This window comes from Mustela nivalis (assembly GCF_964662115.1).
Source record: "Mustela nivalis genome assembly, chromosome: 18".
In the NCBI taxonomy this organism is placed as follows: Eukaryota; Metazoa; Chordata; class Mammalia; order Carnivora; family Mustelidae; genus Mustela; species Mustela nivalis.
The window spans coordinates 51,828,853-51,849,870 of record NC_139037.1 but is presented as its reverse complement, the minus strand read 5'-3'; the positions used below and the strand labels follow the sequence as shown (position 1 = coordinate 51,849,870).

Sequence of the window (21,018 nt, the reverse complement as noted above, 5' to 3'; positions counted from 1 at the left end):
AGATCATAATCTGAGCTGAAGGGAGAGGCTTAACCCATGAGCCACCCAATGCCCCGCACCCAATTATTTTTTAACTCTTATCTCTCTGGTAAAGTCCACACTATTCTTTTCTCAACACTTTCAGTATCCTTTGTGATTGATGTGTTCAGTTGTTCATCAAGCTCCTTACTACAATCTGTTTCCATTGCATCTCGGCCCTTGTTTCATCTGCTGGTTTTGTCTGGATAAATTCTTTCATCTTGGCATTTTGTCTAAGTCTTTACCTTCCTCTTTGTGATAGAAAAGCCAATGATGTTTCCTGCTGTATCCTTCAGGCCAGGGGTCTGCAGGGCTCTCCTTGCCTGTTCGGTCCCTGGCCTAAATGTGGCCAGTTTGAACTAGGGGAGCTCTGGTCTGCTCGTGAAAGGAGACCTGATGTCAACTCCACCAGGACTGCAGCCCTGCAAAATACCTGCTCAGGAGACAAGATATAGGCAGGGGCTTACCTTGCTAAGCCTGAGACAAGCCTCACTGAGAAGGGCAGTCCCCTCAGATCATAGGGGGTGGGGTCTGGTGCAAGGAAGGCAGACAGTCAGTATCCTCACTGAGTGGGGCCCTGTCTTTGTGCTCCAGGATGGGAGAGGGAAATGGTACCATCCAACTCCCATGTTCTTGGAGCCACGTGTCACTGAATGTTTCCTCTCGGGAATGTGCTCCTAGACTACTGAATACTCTCCCCACTGTGCGCTCCAGGTGTTCTTCAGATGGCTGTTTCCATGCTGTGAGCCCCCAGGTTCTTTGCCAGCATTCTTTCCAGGAGCACCCCAGTGCCCTCCTGGTTCTATCCCATCCAAACCTATGGACCATTAAAACTCCAAGCTTTAAGATATACTGGTTCCAAGAACTCAGAAAATTCAGCCCTTCTCCCATTCCAAGCCAATGGTGTTGGGGAAACCTCCTTAGGCATCCCAAGTGCTCCTCTGTCATGACACCTACTGCACAGCGGGGGCTCCCTGCCCTCCACAGTGCTATACTCCTCTCCTCTCTAAACCATGTCTCCACACTATCTGCCATCTTCCATGTGGACTCTTCTCTCCTTTTACTTAGGAAGTCTGTCCTGTCACTCTTCGACCCAATGTCACTTAGGATGACCTGACAGTTACCTAGTGGTGCTCATGACAGGACACATGAGTCTAGGATCCTCCTACTCCACTGCCATTGCTGCTCCTGGGAATTCTTACTGTTTTTTTTTGTTTGTTTGTTTGTTTGTTTTTTGAAATGCTTACTGTTTTAATCCTGTTAAAACTCATATGGATTTTATAAAGCTGGTACACAAATCAACATATAAAAATTAGTTTTGTTTCTACACAACAAAGAACAATTCCCCAAACTGAAACATCACACTTTTAGAGCAAACACCTCCCCCACCAATAAAAATGCTTCCAATTTGACATAATGGTAGAGGTCAAACCAGAAATTATAGAAAATGTAATGTACTGTGTAGGAATCAAGGAATGAATGAACTAGAAACACATCTATGTTCCTTCACTGGAATACTTGAAACACAATAAATCTTGAAGCGATCTATAGAAAATGCAATCTCTACCAAAAGTCCAATCCCATTTTTGCACAAAGATCAAAATCCACCCTAACTTCATGTGGATGTCATGGGATAACCCATATCCCAAATAATCTGGGAAATGAAGAGCATGTATCCTGATTTAAGGCATATAAAACACAGTTATCAAATAGAGTAGAACAGCAGAATAATGGAAGAGTGTAGGTAACCTAGATGTGTACTTCTCCAGTGTTAATGGATATGACAATGAACTGAAGATCTTAAAGGTCATATAATCTGATTTGGATGTTTGGATGGGGTCTGAGTTTCTTTTTACAAATGTGCCACTGATGTCCTACATCGACAATGTATGTTCCACTCACAATTCCAGGACTGAATTATGATGAATTTCAAAGGGGGGCACATGGGTGGCTCAGTGGGTTAAAGGTTTTGCCTTCAGCTCCAGTCATGATCCCAGGGTCCTGGGATTGAGCCCTGCATCAGCAGGGAGCCCACTTTCCCCTCTCAATGCCTGCCTCTCTGTGTACTTGTGATCCCTCTCTCTGTCAAATAAATAAATAAATCCTCTCTCCCTCTTTTTCTTAAAGGAGTTTCAAAGGATCATAAAAAGGGGGAAGAGCATAGAGGTGAGCATGGAGTCTTTCCCTTCCCATCACTCTTCATTCAAGCCAACTGTATCCCTGTATAACCATATTGACCAGTCACTCTTCTCTGGACCTCTTTTTATTTTTCCTTCTTCAATTCACCACACCACCATATTCATGAAAATCTTTCACAAGAAATGTGAAAGGAGACCTGAAATTGACTCCGCCAGGACTGCAGCCCTGCAAAATCTCTGCTCAGGAGCCAAGATATAGGCAGGGACTCAACTTGCTAAGCCTGAGACAAGCCTCACTGAGAAGGGCAGTCCCCTCAGATCACAGGATCTTTCACAAGAAATGCACGAGCAATCTGCTTCTGGCTCTAAGGCTGGATTTTGTACCAGAAACCACTGAATCCATGGTGTTCATAAATTTCAAGTTTTCCCTGCATTTTTACTAATACCCATGGCTTCAGGTTATGGAATTACTTGTTTCAACTTAGGCTTCCTCCTGAAAACTGACTTTGCCTAAAATGAGCAGTTATAAAACTTGAAAAACCCTCTGTTCACTCAGGTCAGGAGGAGTGTAGAGACAGCATGGGCTCTGAAACAACATAGGGACAGCTTTCCCAACTATTGGGAAGGGTTTTTGAAGCAGAAATGATCACTGCTGGTTAATTAGCAATTTGCTTCTCAATGAATCAGTGCCTGGCACATAGATCAGAGCACAGGAGTAGATTCATCACCGGGCTGAGTGGAAGTGAGGCAGGGCCCTGCCAATCATAGGTCATTATGCTTACAAGGTCACCCATCTAACCTGGATCAGACCTTTGTTGGGTTATATTCCTGGGATATCAAAGATTTGTGCAACCACAGCACACATTTGGCTGGTTCTCACTAGCAGTATCCAGCAGCCTTTCTCATCTTCAACATCTATTGTCATGTCACATCTTTAAGCTATGCCCACCATGGTTAAATCAACCAGTACCCCCTCTCCATGCACTCCACGCATCTGGGCCTCAGAGAGTACAATTATCTCTGTCACCCAATAGCAACTGGTCCTCAGGACCAGCAGGGAATACATTACATCATGAGAAAAGCATCAGACGTCCCAGACAACCACATTTCCCAGGAACACTTCTCTGTCCCATTTGCTTACCATGAATGGCTCCCTAAGGCCTTGCAGTGACCAAAGGGATCTCTCTAACAGATCTCTGTTTGCATTTCAAGACTTCACCATGTTTTATTTCCATAGCACTTACCTTCCTCTCAAACTGTAACATCATGCTTTATATGTCCTCACAAATTCCAGTGCCAAAGACCTTAACTAATACTGTGACCCAGTAATAGCTTTTTGCTTCTCTTCCAGTTCAGTGGTGACAACATTGTATTTTAAATGCACATATGGCCTCACATGATCCTGTTATCAACCATTTACAGTGGCTAGAAAAATTCAAGCTACTCCTAAGGCTAGGCAAGGTCCTGCCTGGCTTAGGTGGGAAGGGGAGTACAGTGTCAATGAGGTTTCCAGAAAACAGGAGGGAAAGTCAGCTGTGATGCCTCCATCACTGGAATGGAGATTAGACAGAAGAACTGGACAGGATTTGGGAAGAAAGGAAGTATAATTTCTCCCTCTAGATTCAGAGTCATTAGTATAGCCTTGGACAGGGATCCTCTCCCCACATGAAGAATTCAGGTCAATATTTCACCGTGGACCAGTTTCATCTCTTCGCTGGGATGCTCCACCACTCCTAACAGAAGATTTTCTTCTTTTTAAGTTAGAACATCTACTCAGCTCCCAGCCCTGCCCCATCTTTTTTTTCGTCAAATAAACCTCAAAACAAAACACCTGTGACTCATGAAATCTCCACATTTTTACCTAATCAAATGTTTACATTAAAGTGACCAACTTGGATGATGTCACTTCCCAGAAGGGAAAAGAATAACTTAAAGAACTCTTACTTCTCCAATCGCAAAGGAAGGAGTGATGTGTATCAATTTAACTACATGGAATTTATAATGCTCTTTGGAGAATTACTCTCACATTTAAATTAAATTTTGAATACCATGTCATTCCATGGAAACTCTTGTTAAAATCCCTATCAAGATTTTAAGCAACAGGTCGACACAGGAATAAGGAAAACAGAGTATATCCTACAGGACTAAAACCCAGTTATGTAAGAGACGATTCGCATGGCGAGATTCTCAAACTAAGATACACGAGATATAGGAAGCATAAATTCAATAAAATACAGAGAAAACTATTTCTATTATGAATCTAGAATCTCTTTGCTTGCTAGGAAATCATCACTTTTCAAACTTGGAAGTGACCTGGTTTGAAACAAGATTCCTTTTCCTTCTGAAGATATAGGTACACACACGTATGTATGTACATGTGCTTCTTCCTACTTAGTCCTGGGACTTCAAAATCTGTCTTTAGCTTAATATGACACATTGAATTCTGGGCAGATCAAAACCCTAAAACTCTGCTTGTGTTCTCCATGCTCATAAAACAACAGGAGAAACATACAGGGTAAAATTCTATCAATAGTCCTTGAGAATTGTATAGCTATGGCTTATCATTATATTTGTAGTGACTTTGTTCAATTAGCAATCATTCGGTAGAACCCCTGGGAATTAGATTGTGAGCCATGGTTCAGGACAAGAAAAAGAATCTAAAATTTAGGGGTGTCTGGGTGGCTCATTGGGTTAAAGCCTCTGCCTTCAGCTCAGGTCATGATCCCAGGGTCCTGGGATTGAGCTCCACATCGGGCTCTCTGCTCAGCAAAGAGCTTGCTTTCCTTCCTCTCCCTCTGTTGGCCTCTCTGCCTACTTGTGATCCTGGTCTCTCTGTCAAAGAAATAAATAAAACACTAGAAAACACAAAGCTTGCGAAACTCTACCTGTGAGGCATATTCACTCAAAGTCCCCAATAAAAGAGAGTAAACTGAATCAATCACACATTTTCCCTTTTTACAAGATGATCAAGTGGGAAACGGACCTGGAATTAAGGGCTCTCCAACATAAAACCATAAATTAAGACTCCACATTAACAGAATGAAGGCAAAAAATGACATGATCACATTAAGGGAGACAGAATACAAATATGGGCATACTGGACAACGTGTCAGGTTAAAAGCACTCAAAGTAGAGAGAGAAGGAAACCCCAACCTAATGAATGCCACAGATGTATGAAAAGATGAAACCTATTCAGCAGGGTCCGTCTGCAACCTTCTCCTCTATCATCAGCAGGTAATAAAGTGACCCCACCACTGCCTTTGAAGAGTACTGGACACTCTAGTCAGAACAATTATACAACCAAAAATAGAGTAAAAGAATCTAAACTGAACAACAAACAGTAAAACTCCTTGTTCACACCTGACATGATTACAGAAATGCCTTAAAATCATCATTTTAATTTTTTTACTGCTTTTGGTCATTGTTTGTATTGTTTATTTCTGCTAGTATTTCCCTACTAGACTTCCCATTTCCCAAGTTGTTCATGTTATACAATACAGAGCTAAGAAAAAACTTGAAATAAACAACTTAATTTCCACCAAGAAACTAAAAAAGGAAGAGACTAGGATGAAATTTAGTAGAGGAATGAAATAAAGAAAAGTCTTAAGTAAATAAAGTAAAAGGTTAACATTAACGGAACACAGAAAGTAATGCCCATTTCAATCAATAAAACAAAACTGGCCATGTGTTAACTCCATAACCATTACATAATAATAAATAGGGAAATTTGTTTTTTTTTTTTTTTTTAACGATTTAATTTATTTACTTGACAGACAGAGATCACAGGTAGGCAGAGAGGCAGGCAGAGAGAAAGGGAGGAGCAGGCTCCCCAATGAGCACAGAGCCCAATGCTGGGCTCAATCCCAGGACCCTGGCATCGTGACCTGAGCTGAAGGCAGAGGCTTTAACCTACTGAACTACTCAGCGCCCTTAAATAAAAAAATTTATGAAAAAACAAAAACAAAACAAAACAGGAAATTCCTAAAATTGGACAAGTTATTAAGACTGATTTTCTAACCATGAACCAAAGAATCAGACTGAATCATGACAGTTTCAAAGATTCCAAAAAGAGGACAGAGCATCCAGGTGAGTATGGAGTCCTTCGCTTCCCTTCACTCTTCATTCAAGCCAACCCTACTCCTGCATAACAAACTTAACCCAATCACTCTTCTCTGGACCTCCTCTTAGTTTTCCTTCTTCAATTTTCCATGCCACAATACTCATGGAAATAACTCCCTCCTTCACAACAAATGCAGGGGAAATCTGCTTTTGGCTGCAACGCTGGATTTTTTATCTTAGAGCCCACTGCATCCATCGTCTTTATCAATTTCAAGTTTCCCCTGCACTTTTTAAAAAATATTTTATTTATTTATTTTATAGACAGAGGATACAAGCAAGCAGAGAGGCAGGGAGAGAGACAGGAAGCGAAGCTGGCTCCCTGCCGAGCAGAGAGCCCAATGCAGGGCTCGATCCCAGTACTCTGGGATCATGACCTGAGCAGAAGGCAGAGGCTTTAACCCACTGAGCCACCCAGGCACCTCTCCCCTGAATTTTTGCTAAAACCCATGGTTTCAAACTACAGGATCACTTCTTTGAACATAGGCTTAGTTCTGAAAGCTGACTTTGCCTAAAATTAGCACAGTTATACAACATGGTTGCACTTCATGGTCTTCCCTGAAGAATCCAATTCCAAAGAAAAGCCTTCCTGATGCTCCACAGTGGTGAGAGAAGAGAGACCAAGTTCAATGAAATGGAGTTAAGAAGCTCTCACAGAAATGACTGTTCTTCCATGGACAGCCTGGGTGCTCTTCCTGGGCTGCCTGTGAGAACCACAGGATCTTCTTGGTCTTCCAGTTTCCTTCTTTGCTCTGCTGGGCACATGCTTCTCTTTTTCTGTCCCTTCCCTTCTACAATAAGGAACATTTATCTCCACTGTGATACAGATCAGTTTGCTTTCCTAGGACTTTATCCTACTGTGAGTACTTAGGATTAGCTTCTTTCGAAGAGTAGAGTTAGTTTTCTTTACCTGAAACTTCTTAAGACACTAATCTACATATGTATATGTTTCTCGGTATCCACCTTGATTTCCTTTCTATTAATATATACTCTACAATATCCAATTACATTAGGTGTACAACATGTGGACTTAAAAACTCTATAGGTGCTACTATACTCACCAATTGTAGCTAATATCTGGCACCATAAAATGCTATGGGAAAACCATTGGAGGACTTCCCTGTATTCTTTTCACCCCACGGAAGCCTGTACTTCCCATTCCCACTTCCTCATGTTGCCCATCATCCTTCTCCATTCCACACTGGTAACATTCAGGCTATACATTGTACTTGTGTCTCTTTCAGCTTTTTTCATTGTGTCTTATCATTTGTGATAATGTGGTTTAACACAGAAGGTGTTACGCAATGTGAACTAAATGACATACAAATACTATACGTATTCACTTATGTCTACAACCAAAACAACAACTTAAATGAACAAACAAGAAACAGACCTATGAATGTCTATTTTGTTTCGAATCAAGTCCACAGATAATCTTAATATAATATAAAAATTCCAAGATGACACACATCCTATACTATAACCTGTTGGTCTGTAACGGTGTTCCAATACTGGCAGAAGACAAGAGGTTCCCTGGTCAAAGTCCAAGTGTCTTATGGCTCATAACACAGGAAACATAATAAAACATCTTCATCACACTAATTCCACTGGCCAGCTGCCCACTCCCAACTCATACACCCCCAACACATGCAGTGGGTTTTTGTTGGAGACTCTGAGCATAGGAAACCCCAGTATCTTCAAGGAACATCTAGCATATATGCCTGATCCTTGGACATGAAAACAGACCATCTGTTTTCCTGTACAATAAACTCATCTGTCCTTGACCCAAGATCAAGATGCTATCACTACACTACCAAGCCTTCTTATACACAAATATGAGTGGAATGACCATTATAACTAAAACATCAATCAAGGAAATGCTCACACAGATCACGAGGTCACCACATGACTTCAAGGAAGAGTGACAATACTATATAAGGCACATGTATGATTTGGCTCAGATATCCACCACAGTACAGATACATTTTCCATCATGACCTTTTGTTTCTCACCTGGCACTGCTGTACAGTCACATGCAGGGTAAATTCCAAAGTCAATGTACCTGGAAGGTTTCACTTTAAGATCTTCCAACCATCAGCCATAGGGCCAACTTCAAAGGTCTGGAAGATACCCAAGATGCACACTGTAGAACCAAAGACACATTCCTGGCTACTCTGTGAACCTAACAAAGTAGCATTTGTCCAAAGTCATGGTAGAAATCTTTCACCCAAAAGCTGTCAGTGTAGGTGGGACTCCATTACACACAATGTCCACTGATTGTTTATTCTCCTGTGTAGATGAACCTACCTGGCTAAGGAGAACTGTCAGCACCTGTGACTGACTTGGGTGTCCAGCCAATGCTTTGAACTAGAACATTCTCAGTTTTCTGTCTGGGTAGCTATGCACGTTCTAAGTCACTTCCCTTGGCTGATGCCAGCCTTCATTCCTGTGCCATTAGCAGCCTGAACAGAGACCCTAGAGAACCTCAGAGCTTCTCTTACAGGCTTCTGGGGAGAAAACCAAGCCATCAGCACTGACCAGGCACTGAGCTGAGATCACTCCAGATATACGTTAGTTCACGTTCCTGAATGAAAACAATCCAAATTTAGGTGAATGGGAACAAGGGTTCTGAGATGGCTTGGTTGGTTAAATGGCCACTCTTTGTTACAGCTCAGTTGATGATGTCAGGGTCCTGGGTTCAATCACATCATCAGTTCTCCATTCAGCAGCGAGTTGGCTTCAGGATTCTCTCTTTGTGTCTTCACTCTACTCACTAGTGTGCTCTAAAGTAAATGATTCTTTAAAAAAAAATGGGGGTCCTGGGTGCTTAGTGGGTTAAACGTCCAACTCTTCATTTCAGATCAGGTCATGATCTCAGTGTCAGGGTGCTGAAATTGAGCCCTGTGTCAGGCTTCAAACTCACTAGGGAGTCCCTTTGAGATTCTCTCTCCCTTTCCCTCTGCCCCTCCCCTGTCTCTCACCTGAGCTTTCTGTAAAATACTTTATTTTAAACTGATCTGGAACTTATGTAAATACATTTTTAAGTTAAGAAATGCATGAAAGATATTAATATATATTATGGGATTATATAGTATTGAATATTGTATTCTCATGATAAATCTGTATTTGACTATTTTTATTGGAAGATCATAAACAATTGCAGGCTTAAGCAGCTCTTCATCAGCATGCCAATGCAGGCAGCAGAAAATCCGCATGCACTAACTAAGGACACTCTTAGTTTTAGGGCTTCCTTGAAACAGCTAGTTAGTTTCAGGGCAAAGTGTCATTGCCTTTGTGCAAGACACTGTGAAAGAATTCAAAGAAGAGACATTCAAAAATATCTTCCACATCCACCTCTGCTACAATTATGTGTTTCAGCATAGACTTGCCCCTGTGACAATTCTGGTCACTGGCGTAGAGAGAGGAAGGCTTTCCCTGAATGAGAACAGAAATGGTTCAAATCAAATTAACTATGTCCCATGAGATTTACACTGTCTCCTTTGCTACAAGAAACATGGATTGCTCTCTGGTGCTGGGCAGTTATCCTGGGGCCAGGATAATTCAAGTATAAGCACATGGCTGGGGGACAATCCCAAAAAGAAGACATGTAAAAGTCAGATTCTACTTGAGATTGTCTGGGCTATTTCAGAAGATCTGAGCATCTACCAACTCACTGGATATGTAAATATCCAAATATCCACCTTCTTTCCTGCATGTACACAACAGGCTTTCATGGTATTGCTGACCACAGTAGAACAGCTGATACATGAAAAATGTATTATCCTTCAACTGATCCCATGTTCAATATGAGTGTACCATGCTACCCAACTTGAATGTTACCCATCTCTACAACTCATAAAAATCCTCTCTTCAGTCAGGTTCAGAGGGGTGTAGGGATAGCATGGGCTCAGAAACAACATAGGGACAGCTACCCCAAATACTGGGAAGGCTGTTTGAAGCAGAAATCATCACTGCTGGTAATTGGTGACTGATTTCTAAATATATTAATGCCTTGCACATGGATCAGAGCACAGGATAGATTCACACCAGGGCTGAGTGGAAGTGAGGGAGGTCACTGCCAACCACAGGTCATCATGCTTGCAAGGTGACCCATCTATCCTGGATCAGACAGACCTATGTTGGGTTATATTCCTGGGATACCAATGCTTTGTGGAACTGCAACACACACCTGGCTGGTTCTCACTCTAAGCGTCCAGCAGCCTTCTTCGTCTTCAACATCTACTCTATCATGTGATATCTTTTAAGCTATGCCCACCATGTTTAAATCAACTAATACCCCCTCTCCACACACTCCATGCATCTGGGCCTCAGAGAGTACAATTACCTCTATCATCCAATAGCAACTGGTCCTCAGGACCAGCAGGGAATACATTACATCATGAGAAAAGCATCAGACGTCCCAGACAGCCACATTTCCCAGGAATGCTTCTCTGTCTCATCATGAATAGCTTCCTAAGGCCTTGCAGTGACCAAAGGGACCTCTCTACCAGATCTTCATTCACATTTCAAGAGTTCACCATATTTCATTTTCATAGCACTTACCTTCCTCTCAAACTGTCACAACATCATGTTTTATCTGTCTTCACAACTTCCAGTGCCAAATGCCTAAACTAATCCTTTTGCCCAGTGATGGATTTTTTATTCTCTTCCAGTGCAGTGGTGACAACATTGTATTTAAAACATACAGCCTCACATGATCCTGTTATCAACCATTTACAGTGGCATTAGAAAACTTCAAGCAGGGATGCCTTGGTGGCTCAGTTTGTTAAGCAGCTGCCTTTGGCTCAGGTCATGATCCCAGCGTCCTGGGATCGAGTCCCACATCGGGCTCCTTGCATGGCAGGGAGCCTGCTTCTCCCTCTGCCACTGTCTGCCATTCTGTCTGCCTGTGCTCGCTCTCTCTCCCTCTCTCTCTGACAAATAAATAAAATCTTAAAAAAAAAAAAAAAAGAAAACTCCAAGCCACTCCTAAGAGTAGGCAAGAGCCTGCCTGGCTTAGGTGGGAGGGGTAGTACAGTGACAAAGAGGTTTCCAGAACACAGGAGGGAAAGTCAGCTGTGATTTCTCCATCACCAAAATAGAGATGAGACAGAAGAACTGGACAGGATTTGAGAAGAAAGGAAGTACAATTTTCTTTCTAGATTCAGAGTCAGTAGTGTAGCCTTGGACAGGGGTCCTCTTCCCAGATGAAGAATTCAGGCCAATGTTTCAGCCTAGATCTATTTCATCTCTTCCATTGGGCTGCTCTATCACTCCTAACAGACCACTGTGTTCTGTTTATGTTAGAACAACCAGTCAGCACCCAGCCGTGTTCCATCTGTTTCCTTCAAATATATGTTAAAAAAAAAAAAAAAAAGAAAAAGAAAAACAAATACCATGATTCATGAAGTCTCCATGTTTTTACATGTTTTTAAGTGCTGACACTGAAATGACCAACATGGATGACATCACTTCCTAGAAGGGACAAGAAGAACAACTAAGGAACTCTTACTTCTCCAATTGCAAAGGAAGGAGTGATGTCTCAATTTAACTAAAGGAATTTATAATGCCCCCTGGAGAATTGCTCTCACATTTATATTAAATTTGAATACCATGTCATTCCATGGAAACTCTTGTTAAAATCCCTATCAAGGTAGCTAAGCAACATGTCAACACAGGAATAAGGAAAACAGAGTAGATCCTACAGGAGTAAAACCCAGTTATGTAAGAGACGATTCTAAGATACATGAGTTGTAGTAAGCATAAATTCAATACAATACAGAAAAAACTATTTCTATTACAAATCTAGAATATCTTTACTTGCTAGGAAATCATCAGTTTTCAAACTTGGAAATGACCTGGTTTGAACCAAGGTTCCTTTTCCTTCTGAAGATATAGGTACACACACGTATGTATGTACACATGCTTCTTCGTACTTAGTCCTAGGACTTCAAAATCTATCTTTTAGCTTAATATGACACATTGCATTCTGTGCATATCAAAACCCTAAAACTCTCCTTGTGTTTTCTATGCTCACAAAACAAGAGGAGAAACATACAGTGTAAAATTTGATCAACAGTCCTTGAGAATTGTGTAGCTGTGGCTTCTCATTATATTTGTAGTGACTTTGTTCAATTAGCGATCAGTAGGTAGAACCTGTGGGTGTTAGATGGTGAGCCATGGCTCAGGACAAGAAAAAGAAACTAACATTTACAAAAACCATTCATGACAGTCCTTATCAAAATCGTAGTAATAAAGAAAATCTTCTAATTTGGAAATAGAGAAATACACTCAAAACCATTCTGTGAGGTTAGCAGTACCCTGACAGCAAAGCAGTATAAACAAAAGATAAAAGGCTAGTTTATCTGATGAAACTTCTGCTACTCTGGTTTTCTTTGGAAACCCATCTACATATATAAAATAGAGTCAAAGGGAAAAAAACGAATCACACAAAAATAATCGTCTCTCTCTAGAGATCCATCTGCCCCTGAATCCTTTCAGGTCTACTAACAAATACATCCAACCACTGAATAATGTGCTTTTCATCAATAACGGTCCACTTATGCATAGAGGAGTTTGCTTGATATAAATCCAATGCACTACAATAAATGTCTTTTCATTATGATTGCCTTCATATTTTATTTCTTCAAATTCTTCCTTATAAAACTATGGTGTATATACAGCAGACCTCATACAAAGAATGGGACGACTCATGACATTTGTAATTAACCCATCAAACACCACAGATGGAGAGAGACTTTTAAAACACAATGACAGGGGCACCTGGGTGGCTCAGTGGGTTAAGCCTCTGCCTTCGGCTCAGGTCATGATCCCAGGGTCCAGGGATCAAGCCCCGCATCGGGCTCTCTGCTCAGCGGGAAGCCTGCTTCTTCCTCTCTCTCTCTGCCTGCCTCTCTGACTACTTGTGATCTCTCTCTGTCAAATAAATAAATAAAATCTTAAAAAAAAAATGACAGGGGCACCTGGGTGGCTCAGTGAGTTAAGCCCCTGCCTTTGGTTTAGGTCATGATTTCAGGGTCCTGGGATGGAGCCCCAAATCCAGCTCTCTGCTCAGCAGGGAGCCTGTTTCCCCTCCCTACCTGCCTCTTCGCCTACTTGTGATTTCTGTAAAATAAATAAATCTAAAAAGGAACACAAAGGCAAACCCACTTCATCTTGTGCAAGAGCTCCTAGAAAATAACTAGGAGGATTCTCAGCAGTCCAAACAGGAAAGGGCCCAGCATAACATACTCAGGTACTCAAAGATTGAAAAATAGCCACCAACAATACTTTACCTAGCAAAATTCTTTTCCACAGAGGTGGAAACAAAGACATTCCCAAGTAAAAACCCCTCTAATCTTACCAGTAGATCTGTCCTACAAGAACCATTAAAGGAAGTCTTTCTAGATGACATAAAATGATTCTACCCAGAAACTGCAAACACATGAGAACACAGAGCTCTCCACTGAACATAAATATGTAGACAATTACACAAACCTTCTGTGCTGTAATGAGATACCAGTCATGTTTATTTCTGCTTCAGAGCTTTGTTTTGAAAAAAAAAAAAAAATCACAAATGTAGGTCATAAAGTATACAACATAAAAGAATGTGTGATGTCGGTAACAAAGTTGGGAGGATTGCAGGGGTGGAGACAGGAAGAAGAGTTTTCTGTATAATTGATACTGAGTTTTTAAAAAGGTTTCTTTCAGGGCACCTGGGTGGCTCAGTCAGTTGAGCCTCTGCCTTCAGTTCAGTTCAGGATCTCAGGGTCCTGGGATAGAGACCCACCCCAGGCTCTCTGCTCAGTGGGGAGCCTACTTCCCCCTCTCTCCCTGCCTACCTCTCTGCACTTGTGATCTCTCCCTGTGTCAAATAAATAAATAAAATATTTAAAAAATAAAAATAAAAGGTTCATTTTAGAGCTAAGTTGTTTTAATAAATCTCTAATGTAACTGCAATGAAAATACTCATAGAAGATACCTAACTCAATGACAAAGGTACCAAGACATATCATGGGTATTAATCCTACAATTAATCAAAGTATATCTTTTTATTTCATACCAAAATATGATACATAAGTATAAAATGTTTGAAAATTACTCTGAATTCAAAAAAGTCTTTCTCTCATGCAAAGAATAAAAATTCACCCACAAATTCATGAAGAAATTAATTCTATGTGGATGACAACTCATGTAGATATGGTACAACATTCACTGACCACTCACCAAGGAGAAAAAAGTAAGGGTGACATAGTATGTATGTGCGACATACAAACTAAAGACAAAAATACACATAATTTACCAGCACCAGCAAAAAGCATAAAGCTCATTCTTTTTTGTTATACTCACATGGTCTTGAAATATGCCAAAATATTCCAAACTGAAAATTCTCTTCTTCTAACAACCTGCACAGATAAAACCCAACCCACACCTAGCTAATGCCATGGAATGAGCCAGACAAGGAAGCACATTCTTAAGAAATTACCAAACCAGAATAAGCGAAAACTCAACCCACAAAATTCTAAATAAAACACTGATGTATGACAGAAAAGGAAAACTTGTATATTTCCAAAATTTTGAACTGTGTCCATATACCCATGAAAAACAAGCAACTGATTGGCATGTCTTCATGGACTATAATGTCATAAAGAATTCTCATTAAAATCAATCATAAACAGCTGTAAATGAAAACTTTATGAACACTTAAAAAGCTTGAAGGACGTGTATTATGGTATTAATATATTCATTCCCCTCCACAGAATGTAACCCTATAGTCCATTTCGTTAAGACAGAGGAAATGAACATCTTCATTTCTGAATAAATAAACATCATAGATGTTGAAAATATGTGGAGAGACTCTGTATATGAAATTAATATTTGGGATTAAATTCTGATACATTCTGAGGAAAGTAGAAGAAAAAGCTCATGATTAATTTCCCATAAAGCAACACTGCATTACTGAACACAAGGATTTTTCAAACATGGAGGTTTAGGGTACCTGGGGGCTCAGTCAGTTAAGCATCTTCCTTCAGTTCAGGTCATGAGCTCAGGGTACTGGGATCCAACCCCACACTGGGCCCCCTGCTCAGCAGGGACTGGGCATCTCCCTCTCCTTTTGCCCTTCCCCCCCGTACTCATTTTCTTTCTCTCTCTCTCTCTCTCTCTGTCTCAAACAAATGAAAATTTTAAACACACTATATGGGAATATTACTAATTGTCTAACTCACTTCTTATAAAGCACATGCCCATGTCGTATCAGGACATTTGATGTAAAAAATTCAAAGATAAACCTCATAAAACTAATTAGAAAATGAATACACACATGACAAAGTCACAAGAAGTTCACAGAACAATCATACAATGATGCAATTATTTAAAAATAAGGTAATAAATGACAATTTATTAAGACTAAGATTAAAGCCTCCATAACATTAGAAAGCATAAGCCAGAAAACATTAAAAATCTGTCTCCAGTGTTCCGGGAATTTCCCCACCAAACACCAGTGTGCATACAACTACCCTGACTTTCTTGTCCCATAATGAAAACCCGAACTGACAAAGGCCATGGCATACAGGTCCTCAGAAATAGGATGACCTCTCCTGGGCCCTCACAAGAATAGAAAGCTCTCAGATTACGAAGGTCCTCCCCCTCAAAGGAGAGTCTCCTGGCTCTCCCTATGGACGTGATGGACCATCACTGGAGCTGAAGGGGTACCCCTAGAGAATACAAGAAGTTTATAAGGTTGGAGAGCAGACTGTTTCTCTTGGAAAGAGAGAGACATTAAACTAGGCAAGTCTCCAACTGACATTCATTCAAGGAGAGCTACTAGAACCACTGCTTAAGGTCAACCTCCTCCTTCAGACTTGGACCTCTCCTCTGTCATCTGCCTCATTCATTCACACCTACCTGAATGGAAGCTCCCAGTCTCCTTTCTGTTCCCATCCCAGAGCTGCTTCTCTTGCTCCAAAAACATTATCAGGTCTGGTTTTGACAGAAGGACACCTGTTTATGAGAAAAAAGGAAAATGACTATTGCTGCCAATTCTAACTATCCATCAGTCTTTTGTTCAGGAGAGAAGATACGATATTGTACAATCTTAGAAAATGGTTTCCCAAAAGCTGTTCCCCAACAGTCCCTTTAGAAAACACAGGAGGCAGGGCACCTGGGTGGCTCAGGGTGATAAGCCTCCTCCTTTGGCTTAGGTCATGATCTCAGGGTCCTGGGATCAACCCCCACATCAGGCTCTCTGCTTGGTGGGGAGCCTGCTTCCCCCCGTCTCTCCACCTGCTTCTCTGCCTACCTGTCATGCTTCTCTGTCCTACTCTGCCTTTCTCAGGTATTTATCAACAGACTGGAAGTTGATGGAGAATTTATCTTATCCACACCTCTTCTGACTTTGTTCTCAGAAACTAAAAGCAAGGGGGATCCAGATAGTTTAGTTGGTTAAGGATCTGCCTTCAGCTCAGGTCATGATCTCAAACTCCTGGGATAGAGCCCTGAGTTGAGCTCCCCACTCAGTGGGAATCTGCTTCTCCCTCTTTCCCTTTCATCACTCTCAAGCACTCTCTCTCTCAGCTGAGAAAACATTTAAAAGGAAGGAAGGAAGGGGCACCTGGGTAGCTCAGTGGGTTGAGCCGCTGCCTTTGGCTCAGGTCATGATCTCAAAGTCCTGGGATCGAGTCCCACATCGGGCTCTCTGCTCAGCAGGGAGGCTGCTTCCCTCTCTCTCTCTGCCTGCCTCTCCGTGTACTTGTGATTTCTCTCTGTCAAATAAATAAATAAAATCTTAAAAAAAAAATAAAAGGAAGGAAAGAAAGAATGAACCTACAACAAGAGAAATACAGAGTAGTTTACATTTGAAATGCGACAGTTCCTGCATATTCCTCAGTATCCTATGTTCCTTACAAATAATAGGAGGGAAAATAGGTACATGACAGGGGGAAATCTGGCAGACAGCACCAAGCCAATAAAAGAAGTTCCCATCAGCTGAATGGAAACAAATGTTATCAGCGCCTAATGCACATCAAAGGACACATCATCACTGGTGTTTCCACTGGGCTGAAAACAGGATTTCAGAATATAAATCTGATTTTGGACATACAGTAGCTATACCTAACCAAGTGAATCACTATACGATCTGTAGAGGCTGCTTTTAGGCCAGGAGGCTTGAGCAAAGGAATGGAGGAACGGCCCCAGTGACCACTTGGCTGAGTCCAGACAGGCCCAGCAGGGGACCCACCTCAAAACTAGCAAGACCCTAATGAACCAATGGGCTTCTGACAACCAGGTACAGTGAGCAGAAAGGAGCAAGTCCCACAGGTTCCCCAGAACTCCTCACCTTCCTTCTCCGGAAAAGCAATCCCCACACACTGCCCCCTGCAGACAAGCTCTCCTGTGCCCTGCTGCCTGCTGATCTCTTAGGTCTTCAGGAAACTTCCACCACCTTTGTCCTGCCGCAGTGGAATTCAGGCAGTGCTGCTGCACCGACTTCAGAGCTAATCGTGGACACTCGTCTGGGGCCCCAAGCGACTGAGAGAGACAATACACTGAGACAGCACAGCATCCCTGTGCTAGAAATAGTTAGTTTACTCGTTTCTTTTCTTTGAATTTTTAAGATTTATTTTTATTTTCATCTTCTTTAACGATTCTATTTATAGGGGCACCTGGGTGGCTCAGTCAGTGGGCATCAGCCCAAGACACAAAGTCCTGGGAATGCCTCCTACATTGGGGCAGTGGGGGAGTGTCTTTGCTCAGCAGGAAGCCTTCTGCCTCTGCCCATAACACATCCTACTTGTGCTCTCACTCTTTTTCTTACCAATAAAGAAATTTTTTTTTTTTTTACAAAGATTGTATTTATTTTAAAGAGAGCCAAGTGAGAGAGCACAAGCAGGCAGAACAGGAGAAGGAGAGGAAGCAGCAGGATCCCTGCCCACCTGGGAGCCCGATGTGGGGCTGGACCCCAGGACCCTGAGATCAAGACCTAAGGTGGAGGCAGAGGCTTAATCCACTGAGCCACCCATGTGCCACAATAAGTAAAGTTTTGAAAAAATTATTGTTATTTATTTCAGAGAGCAAGAGAGAGACCACAAACAGGCAGAAAATCAGAGGCAGAGGAAGAAGCAGGATCCCAACCCACCTGGGAGCCTGATGTGGGGCTGGATGTCAGGTCCCCAAGATCATGACCTGACCTGAAGGCAGAAAGCAGACTCTTAACCAACAGAACCACCCTCAATCCCCAAGACTGATTTATATTTTAGAGGAGATGGGTAAGGGCAGGAAAAGGAGAGAATCTTTAAGCAGACTCCCCTCTGGGCCCAGAGCCAGAAGCAGGGATACCAGTTCTGGATCCTGGGATCCCGACCTGAGCTGCAATCAACAGTCCAACCTTAGTTGACTGAGCCCCCAGGCACACTCCATTAGTGGACTTTAAGTAGAATATCTCTTTCATGTGCTGAAGATGAAGACACTCACACCCCCTTTCTTAGAGTGAGAAGTTTCCAAGTTTTTCTGGACTCCACTCATCGAGTTTACGTCTGCATTTCTTTACTCCCTGGCTGCACACAGCTGATTGAGAATCCAGAGGAGCCCGAATGAGAGATGATATCCCTCCCTGACATCCCAGGACCAGACCTCATCAGCCACAGGAATCTCGGACTCAACACCTTCCCCTCTGGATCTGCCACCAATGGAATATTGTCACTCCCCGTGGGACTTTAAATCAAAGTGACAACGGCTGATGCACTATCGAAGCCAGGTTGGGGACACAGGACAGAAGGCTCTGGGACATAGAAAAGCATTCTAAAGAGCTAACCGTGAGTATCACTTCTGAGCACATCTTAAAAATAGGTGAACGCAGAAGCGAGAAGCACCCAGATTAGAGGCATCAACATCTGCAGCTTCTAAACGCGACGGTCTGCAGAGAAACAGAGGACACGGCTCCGCGGGGACACCAGGCTCACCTGAGAACCAGCCATTTCTGCCTTCACCTCCACCTCTAGATTCCGTCCTCATGAGGGATCTGTGGCAAATCACAGCTGCATCAGGAGAAAATGCCCTGAAATCCAGCAACAGAGCTCCTTCTCCTCACACCGCTCGCCCGTGGGTAGGACTCAGAGATGCAGAAAAGGCCCAACTTCCCAGTTCTCTGTGTCCGGAGCAGCTCAGAAACTGTGAGGTCCCAGGAGGAAACCCATCCCTGTGTTTACCTTACCTGCTTTGTGGGGAGGGAAGGGTCCCCTGCCACCGCCACTCACAACTTCAGCATAGGAACCTCGGGCTGCAGGGACCCGACCCTCCCAGACTCACGGAGCAGAAACCCTTTCACCTCCCCAGGACCAAAGCTGCAAATCCACTCTCAGAAAACCAACTGACAGAATCTGAGGGGGAGGCCCGCAGAGGAGACCCTTTCTGAAACTCCACAGGTGACCCTGCTGGGAAGGAACAGGGGAGGTGACCAGGCCAAGCAGGGCAACCAAGGCTGGGGCTGGGAGCCGAGTTCGAGCCCTGCCTTCTCCACCATCAGTGTTTCGGGAGACTGCAGGTTTTGCGGCCCTGACCTGATGAGGCCTCCTTGGCTGGCAAAGCAATGAAGCTCCGGCTGCCCTTGATCCCTGGCTCTGTCTGAACGTTCTATTCTGGGGCTGAAGTGTGGAGGTTCAGTTCACACAACAGAATGACTGTGAGGAGAGGAAAATTTGTTTTTCCTGTGTTGTTCTCAATTCTTCAGCTGGTCTAAGACTTAAAATGATGTAAGACATTTTCAGTAGAGAAAACAATGAAGTTCTTAATTATGAGAATGAGAAAGACATGAGGCACAAAGACAGGTGATTGAAGCTCCTGTGTCACTGACTTAAGAAGGAGGAAGTGGATTTAGAATTTCCAAAGAGGGGATTATATTCAGAGGAGAAAGGAAAGATGAAATATTTATCAAACAATGTTTGTCCTCAAGGAAGGCAACTCTTCTTTTTCTTTTCTTTTCTTTTTTTTTTTTTTTGCAGTTTTATTTATTTTTTTTCAGTATTCCAAGATTCATTCTTTATGCACCAAACCCACTGCTCCATGCAATACATGCCCTCCTTAATACCCAACACCAGGCTCACCCAACCCCCCACCCCCTCCCCTCCATAACCCTCAGTTTGTTTCTCAGAAACTACAGTCTCTCATGCTTCATCTCCCTGTCCAATTTCCTCTAACTCACTTCTCCTCTCCTTCTCTTAATGTTCTCCTACTAATGTCCTTCCTTATGCTCCACAATTAAGTAAAACCACATAATTGGTGCTCTCTGCTTGACTTAGTTCACTCAGCATAATCTTTTCCAGTCCTGTCCATGTTGATACAAAAGTTGGGTATTCATCCTTTCTGATGGAGGCATAATACTCCATTGTACATATGGACCATACCTTCTTCATGCATTCATGTGTTGAAGGTCATCTTAGCTCTGCACATTTGGTGACTGTGGCCATAGCTACTATGAACATTGGGGTACAGTTGGCCCTTCTTTTCACTGCATCTGTATCTTTGGGGTAAATATCCAGGAGTGCAATTGTAGGGTCCTAGGGTAGCTCTATTTTTAATTTCTCAAGCAATATCCACACTGCTTTCCAATGTGGCGCCATCAACTTGCATTCCCACCAATAGTGTAAGAGGGCTCCCCTTTCTCCACATCCTCTCCAGCACATGTTGTTTCCTGTCTTGCTAATTTTGGCCATTCTAACTGGTGTAAGGTGGTATCCCAATGTGGTTCTGA

The 21,018-nt window shown here is 42.4% G+C and overlaps 2 protein-coding genes across 20 annotated transcripts in view; one reads left to right on the top strand and one right to left on the bottom strand.

The window, feature by feature from the left end:
- The window catches only part of LOC309852752 (uncharacterized protein), a 642,676-nt gene that overhangs the window by 71,123 nt on the left and 550,535 nt on the right, over window positions 1-21,018 (top strand). The window lies entirely within an intron of this gene.
- LOC309852777 (KRAB domain-containing protein 5-like) overlaps window positions 1-21,018 on the bottom strand; it is a gene marked incomplete at its 3' end in the record, with an annotated part of 579,551 nt that overhangs the window by 94,258 nt on the left and 464,275 nt on the right. For 15 of the 19 annotated variants that reach the window (XR_014305376.1, XR_014305377.1, XR_014305381.1 and 12 more), the window contains one exon: window positions 16,179-16,274. The exons of 2 other annotated variants lie outside the window; for them this stretch is intronic. Coding sequence is in view for 10 of the 17 variants with exons in the window: in XM_082710064.1 (XP_082566190.1) it covers window positions 16,179-16,274 (96 nt within the window). 2 more of the 19 variants (XR_014305385.1, XR_014305386.1) reach the window with 2 other exon arrangements.